The following is a 13,591-nucleotide window of genomic DNA, read 5'->3' as shown; positions in this document are numbered from 1 at the left end:
AGTAAATTAATGCTGAAGTGAGTGAGTGAGTGAGTGAGTGAGTGAGTGAGTTAGGTTTAACGCCGCTTTGAACAACATTCCTGACTGTTATATCACGGTGTGTCAGCTGATGTGGGAGGAAGACCCTTTGACGTTTACAACTTCGGTGAAACCCACGAGCACGGGTATGGAGCTGACAAACCTAGAAACATAATCGGGGCGAACAAGTGTTCGAACCCACAATCATAGGATTCTGGCGTGAAGCACAAAAATACTGAAAATAACTTCACCTATATCCTTGGCCATGGATAGTATATCTCAGTATTCAACATATGTGTCTGTGCATTTTTATATTTTTGTGTAAGACTGTTTCAATGTTTCAATACGAATGTATATGCTGTTACGCTGTGATCATGTCGAGCCATGTATTCGAGTTACCCATGAACTGGTAATATTTCAGTGCACATTCCCGCTGTAAATGGTGCATTCATGTAAGTCGTGTATTGTAAGTGATTCAGTCGATTCGTTAAAACATCGCAGGGATGATTTACCAACCACAAAAATTTCCCTCATCAGAGCCGTCTCCGCAGTCGTTGTCGGTGTCGCACACAAGCCGACGTGAGATACACAAGGAGTTGTTACAGTGGAACTCGAGGGGGTTGCATGTCTTGTCCGCTGAAAAAAACCCCAAGAGAGCTAATTAACTAGAGGGTCGGTTGCATGTACATGTTAGTTAAGTTCAGTAGCAATGTGGAACACTGGCGCATCAGGTCTTGGGAGTACAACGGGAAGCAATCAGTCACTTATGTACTCATTACACCTTGCGGAGTTGACAAAGGTAAAACAACACGACATATATGTTCGTGACCCATGGCGTCCTAGGACTAGGTACGCTTGAACGGGTTACTTTCTGATGTTCTGAAACACAGGCGTTTTGTCACCGCACGTGGGGATGTACAACGGGAAGCAATCAGTCACTTATGTACTCATTACACCTTGCGGAGTTGACAAAGGTAAAACAACACGACATATATGTTCGTGACCCATGGCGTCCTAGGACTAGGTACGCTTGAACGGGTTACTTTCTGATGTTCTGAAACACAGGCGTTTTGTCACCGCACGTGGGGATGTAGTGAGTGAGTCAGTGTTCTCCCCTTTTAGCAATATTTCTAGCCATATCCCGACAAGGGAAAACCAGAAAAATTGGCTTCGCAAAAATTGGGGAAGCGAAACCGGGTTTTGAGCCTGACCGACACGCAGTTTAACAACAATGTTACCAACTGACCATCGCGGTGATTTAAATGCCCGTGCAGCAGTCGTATCGTGAGGCCATTTCCACGAATGTATGGTGTAAACTTGAAGAGGAATTGAATTAATGTACTTACGACAATTCTTTTCGTCAGACATATCCCCGCAGTCGTTGTCGCCATCGCACGCCCACACTCGGCTGATGCAGCGGCTGTTATCACAGCGGAAGCGGTTGGTGGGACATGTTGTCTCTGATACACAGTAACAGAAGCAAAGGTGGGTGAGTTTGATTTCAGGACGCTTCATACGGTATTTCTTTTTTTTTACCACGACGCTGAATGTGGGATGAAGGTCAAAATGACACGGGGTTAAAGTGTTTAACAAGCAGTAATAGCGCCACAACTATAGAATTCTACACCCAAACATCAGAGTTACGACACTCGTAGTTCTACGATCGGGTTTTGAATCGAGATCCTGACAGTCCATTATCAACTTTGATGACACTAAAATGACGAGACAACTGCCGACATGTCAATTGATCATAATCTGAGTGATATGGATATTCGAACCATGATCAACATATACTGGTACAGTTTAGTAACACATGACAAAATTCAGTTGGATTAATTACATTAAAGCATTGGTCAACGCATGGTAGAAGCGAATTTCCAAAATGACAAATGTAATGTATTTTTCCTTGCGGTTATTGACTTAACTGTCCAAGTATTTTATCTCTAATGATGCTCATAGCGGCATAACCACACAGGCTCCACTACAGTCACCCCGTGAACATACCAACTGGACAGTTTTGTTCATCTGAGTTATCCAGACAGTCGTTGTCTCCATCACACTTGTAGCCCCGGGGGATACAGCGGCCGTTGTCGCATTGGTACAACCCATGTTGGCAGCTGGTGGGGTTGGGCTCGTCAGGGTTGATGGCGCAGGTGCGTTGGTTGTCACCAAGCTTCATTCCGTAGGGACAGTCGCAGTGGCGCCCCACCCTCACCAGACCTCCAGATATAGGCACAGGGAAACAGAAGTGGGAACAGTCACCGTTCCTCCGGATGCATGGGTTCTGACCTGAAACAATCACGGGGGAGTAAGTGAGTGAGTTGGGTTCAACTCCGATACCCTGCGTGGCAGTGTGAGTGAGAGGAAAGTGACGTTTACCGCTTTCCTGTGACCATCGATCAAGAGTTTTGACCATGGACCGCAGCACGGCAAAACGTCGCCTTAGACCACTGGGCCATCCTTGACTCACAATCTCATCAAATTCAGCTAAGCGAGAAGTAGGATCTTATTTGAATGATATTGCTATTAAACTTCAGAAATGTGTGAATGTGTGTACAGAAAAGCTCATCCTGGCGTTGCTCTTGTTTTCCATAAAGGCCACATGCAAACTTAACCCAAACCCTACCTCACAATTAGTGAATAACTAACGAAAAAGACGAATATATGCCAAAAGAAACTAATGAATAATATCACGTATTTGAGAATTGGTCCCAGCATCCCATGCTTGTCGGTGGGTAACGGGATCGTCGTGCTCGCTGACTTGGTTGACAATCGTATCCCATTTGCGTAAATCGATACTCATGGTGGTATTCACTGGATTGTCTGGCCTTGGCTCGATTAATAACAGTCCGCTGTCATATAGCCAAAATATTGCCGAGAGCGGCGTCAAACAATTAACAAACATATATTTGAAGACAGGAGCACTGTCCTATCTGGGAAACGCTATTTTGAATGTTTTACGTAAACATACTACAATCCCATTACTTTCATATCCACAGAACGTTTACAAACAGAAAATCAAGACTTACTTGAGGCTGGCTGGAGGTCGTGGTCATATACTCTGATGCCCATCAGTTTGCCCACCCCGGAGCGGATCTTGGTTTCCTGACCACCACGTTTGTTGATCCTCACAATGGCTTCCAGGCGCCAGTCAGTGTAGTAGATGTAATCTGGCAATATGAGGGTGCGTGAGTGAGTGAGTGAGTGGTGTGGGTTCAGAGCAGCTGTCGGTTACAACCTAACAAGACAGTCCATAAAGATACTTTCGACATTTGAGCAATCTTTTTGTTGTCTTTGTGGTAGCTTTATTATTGTGTAATGCAGCTTCAACTTTTCTTTCTTATTATTAAGGCTGTAAAGAAACAAATTCATAGCAGTACGTTTTCATGTTATTTAATCAAATCTTAGTTTTCCTCAAATTAATGATATCTTTAGCTTTGTTCAAGCGTTCAAGCAAAGACTAAGCCTGTATGTACTCAAAAGTATAACTGGTGTTAGGGGCATGTTTCCGGTGGATGTCAGAGCATATTGACCCGTGCCTACAAAAAGTTAAATTTTGGACATCTCATAATAAGACAAAGTCATCAAAAATTCAATTTCATTTATTTCTTACCTACTTTTATTATTTACTGACATTGTGTCCGTAGCACCTCCTAGTTTAATAGGCTAATGGCATCGTGCACAGGCCCATGCTGAAGGCATTTTCCCCATAAACACTGACCTTTATATATGGCTATTCCAAATGGGTGAGTGATAGAGTGCCCTGTAAGGGTCTGAAGATCGTTTCCAGAGAAATCGGAGTGCTGAATTCTAGGCAAAACAGAACGACATACAAACGGTTGAAATCATAATATGTACTTACAAAAGTAAAACAGGAATAAGCATTTCATAGCAAACGTGATACCGTGTCTATTTTGGTGAAGGGGCCATTTTACAGTAGCATGAAGCATCATTCAATGATGGAACGCCATATGCACAAGATATAGGAGACGTAAAGAATAGATTACATAGCAAAGGTTGAAGCACTGCAATATGCGTTTAAAAAATGACACATTCTTTTAACTATTATGTAATTATAATACTCCATACGCTAGCAGGAAAAGGGGAAATAAGGAATAAGGAAAATGAACATTTAAAGTTACAGCACTTAATTAGTTGAAGGCGTTCATGTGATCCACGTGCGATTGACAAGTACACGATTGACGGGTACCTGTCAAAGAAAGCGTCCACCCAGTACAGTCGGTTGGCGGCAAAGTCTATGCAGAGGCCGTTGGGCCAGCCAAGCTCATGTTCCCGAATCTTGGTGACGTTGCTGCCGTCACTGTAGGCTCTGGCAATGTAGGGGGTCTGCATGGAGTTCCGCAGCCAGTCGGTGAAGAACAGCCAGCTGCAGCGATACGTTAATAATGTTGCTGATTCTCAACGAACTGTTATCATGAAGTGGACATCGGCATGTAATCATGATCTTATTAGAATAGAGCCTGTTCGACATATGGGCCTAACTGTATTTAGTTTGTAGCCATGCAAATGTTTCTCTGAAACACAGCGTAGTTCTGGAGAGAGTTTGTGCTAGTTCATCAAACTAATGACGTTGTAAGTGGTTACAGACATGCCATGGGCACAAATCAAAAGCAAGCCACATACAACTTTGTACTGGTAAATCTGATGGATGCTCTGTGCATACGGAAAAAAACTTTAACGCAATTCCACAAGGATCTCGCTTAAAGATTTATTATTACATTAATTGGATTCTTGAATGGAAGCCCCTGTTTTTAATGTGTAATACATCAACATCAACACTAAACCGTGCTCTAACTGTTGTAAAGCCGAACACCAATACGTGTTGATAGATGCAGTAATACACGGTTGTCAAGATTTGTTTGTTGTTTAACGCCGCACTCAGCAATATTTCAGATATATAACGGCGGTCTGTAAATAATCGAGTCTGTACAAGAAAATGTAGTGATTGACATCATGAGCACCAATCTACACGGTTGGGATACGATGACTTGTATCAACCATGTCAGCACGCCTGATCACCCGATACGGTCAGTCGCCTCTCCCGACATACATGGGTTGCTGATCATGAAGATCAGACCTTCAAGGAAGAACAATGATGTGATAGATAAGAAAGGAGAAGTATCTGTACCCCTTTAAAGGATGAACGACAACAGATCGTGGATTTCCGAGGTCCTCGATGATGTCCCTGCGGTCACCAGGGTTGCGCAGTCGGACGACGGAGATGGAGCTGCGCGCATAGTCGGTGTAGTAGAGGTTCTTGGCGATCCAGTCAATCGACATGCCCTCCACGGAACGTATATGATTGACCACGAGAGGGGTGGCCTCTGTGACAAGTGGAAACAACTTTGTGTTATAATTAAACTGCATACATTAAACTAGTATACAGATATCCCTATCGATCTATTTGACTAAAGTGCGTTACTGTTTAACAAGCGAAAATTAATCGTTCAAAATCCAAGGTTTTCGGACCAACTGAGCTTCAACGTCTACGTTAAAAAATATAAAATGTCAATGTAAGAGAATAACCAGTCTTGATAACCAGATTCTATTTGGCGTAAAGGGCAAAGTAGTCGTGAAAATATATGAATGGACCACAGAAAACCAGTGATGACACCAGGGGTTCGCGAAAACTGCCCTACCGGTAGTACCCGCCACTTACATAAACGCCGTTCTAAGATTCATGGGGATTGTCTACCATGTGTTGTTGCAGTAGTATCATTATCTGTACAGACAAGCAGGGTAATATATTTACTAAACTGTACGTCGGCTTAACAGTATGGTACTTCGATCCAATAAACTAATGACATGCTGAATGTACACTTGCCTGACTGGCCGACCTGTGCCTGGTATATGACTCTGTTACGAACGTCAGAGAAGTACACAGTTTCATTCTCAGCATCATAGTCCACAGCCACGTAGTTCATGCCCATGCGACCCCGACGGTGGCCCGTGATTTGTGGAATGTTGTCTGTGGCGTAAGATGTGGGCTCTTCAAGGGGAATTCCACGTACAGACTGCATGGAGGCGAACAGGATAAACTGTGTCACCTCTGGGGAAGAAGGGCATTGTTTTACACAAAACGAATACAAATACATATATATTTCAGTTGCATTGAAACGCCGAAGGCCAGGGTCCGTTCCAAACATTGGACGCCCATTTCTGGTGGCCCTCGCCGTGATATTTCTGGAATATTGGTAAAAGCGGCGTAAAACCCACTCACCCACTTACTCCTACATGGGTAACCGATTCTTGTTAAATAACCTATCAGCACATGCTCGTTGTAAATCGTATATGGTCATAACTGACACTTTGATAAGAGAGATTCTGAGAAGACAGTATATGTTCGTTGATTTAGCACGCCATCGCATCCTGATCATTTTGGTCAACGTTCACACAATCAATCACTGGTCCGTCTCATCATCCACACACGTATATCACCCACATAGAATCACTGTATCGTGTATATAAGGACTCACTTGTGCAGTTGACGCGGTTCTTCTCCAATGTAAAACCTGCGTTACACATGCAGCGGTAACCGAGGTCGGCGTTGTCGGTGGTGTGGGTGACGACGCAGATGTGGCTGCAAGGTCCAGACGCACAAGGGTTTGCTGGAGGGAGAACATTAGGAACTGATATGTGTCTAGCTTAAAACTGAAAAGGTTAATTATTGAAGATGTTATCACACTAATTATTGTTATGTGACATTTCGAAATCTATAGGACGTACTTGGATAACATTATGCTTTGTTAGAAGAAATGTTAACCAAATTTAACCAGAAAATTCTTAATTGACAACCAGAATAAATGTTTCATAACACTTTTTCTGATCCATTTGGCCCTTTCATTGACTAAAATAGACTGTTTAAACAGACGCTCACTTATATAACAGTAAAGTACGGTTATAACGAACTCAAAAGGGACTACTAATTTTAGTTCGTTATAACCGTAGTTCGCTATAAGCATATATACAGCATAACTACAGCAAATAGTAGGGACCAAAAAGTAAGTTCGTTATATCCGTCAGTTCGTTGTATGCGTGTTCGTTTTAACCGTAGTCTACTGTACTTGAATACTAAAGGTCACTGTGTGAAAGCGACGGCCAGAACATATTTATTGATGTTGAAACTTTATCTGGTCCCTTCGAGACGACTGAAATTAGTTCTTGAAAGACATCATTCCAAAATTAGCTTTAATTTGACGACCACAGTAAAGATGTCCACAACCTTTAGGTGTTGTGTCTGATCCCAACACTGCAAAAACAGCCTGTTTGTTTAATGAACTTGTAGATCTCGGTGACATTTATGACCCTCACTTCGTTTCTGCATCGGCTGCACGGTTTGATGGAAGACCTTTACGCTGGTCGGCTTGACCCCACCATCCTTGTAGATCTGTGTGATGGTCTTCTGTCCGTTCGACTTGCTACAGTGTAGTAGCCCCATCTTGGTGATGTCTGACCAGTAGACTTGGTTCTCAAACACCGCGAGGCTGGATCCTGCAGGGATGTTTAACCCGCCCCGTATCACTGTGTGCCTATAACATACAGCCAGAATAACATATGCTTAAAACAAACATGCTTAGAAAACCTCAGTATAGAGAAACCCCGTTATTCCATACGTTACCGTTACAGGAAAATCGTCCGGATTAGCGATTGTCCGGATTAACTGTTAGTTGTTAAGCAGCAATGTCCCTATATATAGATGAAGTCGTTACCAATTATAACTGTCGAGAATTTCAGCAGAGGTTTCTTAATTAGCGCGAATTGGAATAACGATGTTTGAGTTCAGGTGTACGTGATGCAACACAGGCAGGTAGGAGGCGAGTTGAAATGAGGTTCGACGTCGCGTTCAAGATTATTTGATAAACATAACGACGTGCATGCACGTTTATGTGGTCCGTGCATATGTCGGTTTTGTAGTCCTAGCCCACAGTTTACCGCGCATACCGAGCCTGCCAGTCAATTCAAGTCCCACTACTCAGATTAGTTGAAAGCATCCTTTCCAGGCACGGTAACAGAAACTGTCATCTTTCAACGTCTTTTGACAAAACGCGGCCAGGGTATAAAACCACCAATCTTTCGTTCTCCTGACTGACACTCTATCCACTAGACCATGGAGGCGGTTACAAAGTAGGCATGAACATGTTCATGAATCATTATATTTAAAATCAACGCCATTTATCTTAACCCTTCTATCTCATATATTTCAGATGGGTTTATTTAAATAAATGCATATAGCATTAAATACATTCCATTCCAACACAGTAAATATCTTATCAATAAATCAATTTTCAATCCTAACTTCCATTGTATGTATCCTCGTGATATGGGTTTTCGGACGCTAAAGAAACATTAAGTACTTTTCCCGCTAATCACATGAACAACTGTAAAACATCTCACTCACCTATAAAAGACAACTTTATCTTAAAAACAAGCCATCATCCAAGTATATACAATGTCTGTGACGCCACACACCTCGTTATAGCGCGAGTAATCACTATAAACATGGCCGTCCGAAAACGTATGATGTTCGAAAACATATAATCCGACGATATATGTGGGCCTTACTTTCACTAAACATGATTGATGTCATCACAGAATGATTAGTGTGGCCACAGCAGACCCACCTGTCCAGTCCATTGTAGTCCACAGTTTCCAGATGATCCAGATGGGTGTCTATCCAATACACCCGCTCAGCAGCGAGGTCGACAGCGAGGGAACGAGGAGCCCGGATTTTGGTCAGATGGAACACCATCCTGTGACTGCCGTCCATGTACGCCCGCTCTATCTTGGCGGAGTTGGGAGTGTCCGTGGTACCCATGTCTGTAAAAAACATGTACCTGAAAAACAGGACAATGGAAGTATGACACACACGGGTGGATGGCGTGGAAGCAGGGATTGATGTTGGAAGGTTCAGTGTAGCCCGTATCTCCACAGCAGACAAGAAATGCGTGAGTTTGTTTTAACGGTGATTAAAAATTGACAGGGACAAGGTTTATAGGAGTTACATGATATTATTTCAACAACTCATTACAACACTCTGCAGAATTGAACATCTTCCAAAAATTCATAAAACAACATGAAATGAAATACTCACCCTTTCACTGGATCAAGGGCAATAGATGCTGGCCACTTGAGCTCATTTGATATGATGTTACGTTGTTTGTCATTGCTGAGGGAAAATAGGTCAATCCTGGCGCTGTCCCTCTCGGCCATGTAGAGGTTGTTGCCTATCCAGTCGTAGGCGATGGCTTGAGGGTTGGATACGCCTTGCGTCGGCAGCAGTCGCCGACCTGAATTGCCATTGATGTTCACCTGGTACACCTGATGGAAAACAGACACAGACACCTGATGGTAACAGACATACATCCGGTACACATAAAGCGCACAGACAATGTACATAGGAATTGGGATTTCAAAAGAGCAATCCCAATGGCATACAGAGAGAACAATGTTGTTACATGCTATCTGCTTGGTCACATGGTTCTTGGCCATGGACTGGAGAAATTAAGCGGTTACTGTACCTTCTTGTCAGTGGAGTTGATGTAGAAGATGAGGTTGTTGTGTACACTGACGTCCAGGTCCGACACGGACGCCGTCATACGCTCCACCACGTTCTGACCATCTCGATCCATCGTAATCACACTCTTGCCCGTCGACAATACAATGTTCATCGTGCCGCCTGAAAGTGTACCATTGAAAGTGCTACTAAATAAACTAATACGTTTTCAGCATCATATCAAAAGACTTTTGTTTGAGTTACTTTGATAATGACAAATGACATATGATACTGGTATTTCACATACGCACTAATTGTACAAGTGCCTGACGATTTCGTTGGCATCTCCGTAAATTTGACGTAACCTTGTTGCAGAAACTCTTTGTTGAGGGTTATGAAAATAACTCATATTTGGGCATATCTGTATTCATGCGCAACAGGACTAACGATATGCTTCGGTTCTGTAAAAATTGTTCTCAAATTATTTACATTCAACTGCATATCTAACGTTGGTAGTGAATAAAATAATACCATACGCGTTCTCTTCTGATACCATTTTACGATACTCTATTCAGTCGTTACGCAAAGCGAGAACTCGTGTGGTCATCTGTAAATGGTTTGTGACAGAAGTAAACTGCCGGGCAAAAGAGTGAGTGAGTGAGTTTGGTTTCACGCCGCTTTTAGCAATATTCCAGCAATATCACGGCGGGGGACACCAGAAGTGGGCTTCAGCCAGGCAAAAGAAAGTATACACTTGAAAATTATATCACAAAATTATAAACAATATCAAAAGGTTACCAGGATGAAAACAGTCTCCCAACGACATGCAAACTTAAGGTCCAATGGACAACGATGATACCGGTATCAAATACAACACCATCGAATACGCATTTCCTGTTTAATTTTCATTTTAGACACCATCAAACATGGGCGTATATCGCGGACGTTTGACACAGATCTTATACGTCCGTCAGCTGCGTCTCACCATCGTTGGCTGTACAGATGTTGTCGGAGGAGAGGGTGTAGCCGGCGTCACAGCTGCAGCTGTAGGAACCAATGGTGTTCACACAGCCCTGGTCGCAGAACCCCCAGGTTGAACACTCGTCAAAATCTGTAAGCAATATTGTTTGGACTTACTATTCATTCTAAGCATGGAACCTTTGTACAGTGTTCTTTACTTCTTAGAGTTTGAGGTAAATTATTTGATCATAACACGCACATATCCATGTATATGCTGTGATATCTTACCAATGCATGTTCTGTTGTCCGTGGGGTCGATGGTAAATCCCGCATTACAGTAGCACGTGCCGCCTGAGGGGCTGGGGCGACAGGCATGATCACATGACAGCTGGGTACAACTTGATGAGCCTTGAATGAAAACAAGCCTATTAATGACACGCTTGCGTAGGAGTGTTTAAAAACCAAGAATTGTCTCCAAATTGTCTCGGTTACCGGAGAAATATGGTTTAGACAACCTGAAGACTGTTCCAGAATACTTGTTTTCCTTGTCTTGAGGGAGACTTTACTAAGTATACTTACTACAACCCTCCACCTCATCGTCCCCGGCGCTGCAGTCGTCAGTGTTGTCACAGACATCGGATATAAGGATGCAATAACCACTGGAAGGACATGCCCACTCCTGGGGAAGGCAGGCGTATTTATCTGAAATAATATTTCCCATAGAGTCGACATGCGAATAAACCATTAAACAAATACAGATAGGTTTGTATGCCTTAGTATACATTGCACCGTTAACACTACACTGGTTCTTTCAATATGCACAATATAACAACACAACTGTTCCAAATAGTACATTTAACGTACATTGATCAAAGCAAGGATTCTTTTCAATTGATAACAAACGCCAGAACCTATGCATACTTCAGTAACATTCGTTGTTTGTAACGTATTTACCGTTTACATATAAAGAGGTGTACCTTCTTTTGAAACAAATAATTCAAAAGGAATTCCGAAGAAAATTAAAAGTGTATACCGTCTTATGAAACAATAACCTTTATCGGGTATTCTGATGAAATCACACATTATTATAATAAAATGATATTATATCACCCAGTTGCCAAGTATTTATATAAACGTGTGGCTGGGAAGGTACTTACCACAGTTGAGCTCATCCGAACCGTCTCCGCAGTCATCGCTACCATCACACACCCATTTCTGGGACACACAACGCTGGTTCCTGCAGCTGAACTCAAAACCTGAACACCCCGGGTATGCTGTAACATACAAACATTTCTATACTAACTTGTACATACGGCAGCACGACGGTGTAGTTCTCTGTTTGGTCTTGTCGAGAATTGTTTGTTCGTTTGTTTGCTTGTTTGTTTGTTTTTCAACGCCGAAGTCTGTAATATTCCAGCTGTATGACGGCGTCCGTTAAAATAATCCAGACTTGACCAGATAATGATAATAATTTAAGCGCCAAAACCTATTTCCATAAATGCTAAATGCTGAAACCACTGTACGATTCCTACTATATCATAAGCATGTTTTATGAATCACTATCAAATAGTGATGATACTAGGTGTTCGCGAAAAGGTGAGCGTATCCTGCCCCAACGGTGGCATCCATCACAAACACAGCCAAAAACAAGTTAATTGTTGTCTTAAAAACCAAGGGAACACAATGGTACAAGGCAAAATAGGGAATTGCAACGGGCATCAAATTTGGAAATGTCCTGCACATGTCTACCATCAAACTTTTTGAAAGCTCTACTGAGGCCTTTAATGTTGTAACCCTGATCAAACAACTTTTGAGTAAGAGTCGTACGACGCTCTTTGAAATGTTGAAACCAAAGGTTGGAGTTGCTGGAATATTACCCGACAAAAAGGGAATGTCGACTATCGAAATGTTGAAGTCATCCTTTTTGTCATACAGTCTTGTGGAGGTTTTTTGGTCAATCTTTATGCACAGATCAAAATATGAACAGATGGGGCGCTTTTACTGGTCTCCTCCATGTCTAGTTCAGGTGGGTAGATCACTGGAAGGTATGTGGGTGGTTAAGTTAAACATCTTGGCCAACGATCCACACCGACCACCCGATCAGTTTAGTCGCTCCCTACGACCACCATGGGTTGCTGGAGATCTCTTCTAACCCGGAATCCTCACGGGACGTATAACAAATAAATTAACTGGCTTATAATATGCCTGAATAGTTCATGCAACATGTCATACATGTTCTGTCACAATGAGTCACGGGTTACAAAAGCGATAATACAAACAGCCTGTAACACAATACAGCTATAACATTCTTTGCATTTGTGCATTTGTCACCAAGCTCGAAACAGCTAACAGGAACATCCGATTTACGGAATCTTAAAAACACATAACACATGGAGGATTCTTCTAGATAAGAAAGATTCGTTTTCAAAAGTCAGTATACACAGTAACGTGTCATAAGTTAATGTCTGTACCTACGGAATAGTAGCATTATCAAAAGCCTCCATGCACAGTATTGACTATTGCTAAAAGCGGCGTAAAACTATATTCAGTCACGATGTCCCAGCCTTGGTCTGTCTGGACTATTGCTAAAAGCGGCGTAATACCACATTCACTCACATTAGAAACGTTAAGCATCACATTTACAGACCACAGATCATCCTTAAACTGTCTCAAAGCACACAAACAACCACACCGAACTGCTTGGTCATAGATAATGTAACCAGTGCGTCAGAGAATCATTAATTACTGTTGGTGTATGTTGATTTGTTTGAATGATACTTATCACGTCTATTTCCAACACTCACGGAGAGTATCGTTACTAGACACGGATTACGACCCAGGTGTCCTCGGTGTCCGTAACCACTTCACGAACAGATAATAAAAGAAAGTAATTCCAAATAAACCTGTCAAAATCTGGCTGACGTGAGTGATTCCTAACTTCTGTACTTCCTCAATATCACCTTCGAATAGAATTATAATTACTACCATAGTGTGTGGCTTCTTCGTCAGTGACGCCATATCTACCGTTTGCAGGTGGCGATGCATTATTCATCTAACATGCAGGGGGATTAACCCCACTGCAACACATACAACAACACG

General features: G+C 42.4%; 1 protein-coding gene across 3 annotated transcripts in view; it reads right to left on the bottom strand.

The window, feature by feature from the left end:
* LOC124113848 (low-density lipoprotein receptor-related protein 2-like) overlaps positions 1-13,591 on the bottom strand; it is a 91,566-nt gene that overhangs the window by 51,486 nt on the left and 26,489 nt on the right. For 2 of the 3 annotated variants that reach the window (XM_046474344.2, XM_046474345.2), the window contains exons 3-19: positions 11,650-11,766; positions 11,072-11,194; positions 10,781-10,900; positions 10,518-10,643; positions 9,558-9,715; positions 9,131-9,357; positions 8,661-8,873; positions 7,351-7,568; positions 6,516-6,647; positions 5,864-6,088; positions 5,168-5,363; positions 4,229-4,405; positions 3,740-3,828; positions 3,048-3,188; positions 2,023-2,307; positions 1,365-1,478; positions 535-654 (exon numbers count right to left, since the gene is read on the bottom strand). In XM_046474344.2, coding sequence (XP_046330300.2) covers positions 535-654; positions 1,365-1,478; positions 2,023-2,307; positions 3,048-3,188; positions 3,740-3,828; positions 4,229-4,405; positions 5,168-5,363; positions 5,864-6,088; positions 6,516-6,647; positions 7,351-7,568; positions 8,661-8,873; positions 9,131-9,357; positions 9,558-9,715; positions 10,518-10,643; positions 10,781-10,900; positions 11,072-11,194; positions 11,650-11,766 — 2,781 coding nt within the window. Of the gene's footprint in view, positions 1-534; positions 655-1,364; positions 1,479-2,022; positions 2,308-3,047; positions 3,189-3,739; positions 3,829-4,228; positions 4,406-5,167; positions 5,364-5,863; positions 6,089-6,515; positions 6,648-7,350; positions 7,569-8,660; positions 8,874-9,130; positions 9,358-9,557; positions 9,716-10,517; positions 10,644-10,780; positions 10,901-11,071; positions 11,195-11,649; positions 11,767-13,591 lie in introns of those variants that run through there. The other variant, XM_046474349.2, reaches the window with a different exon arrangement.

Source organism: Haliotis rufescens, unplaced genomic scaffold (genome assembly GCF_023055435.1).
Source record: "Haliotis rufescens isolate VD_foot unplaced genomic scaffold, xgHalRufe1.0.p SCAF_4, whole genome shotgun sequence".
Lineage (NCBI taxonomy): Eukaryota > Metazoa > Mollusca > Gastropoda > Lepetellida > Haliotidae > Haliotis > Haliotis rufescens.
This window is presented reverse-complemented; position numbering and strand designations above follow the sequence as displayed.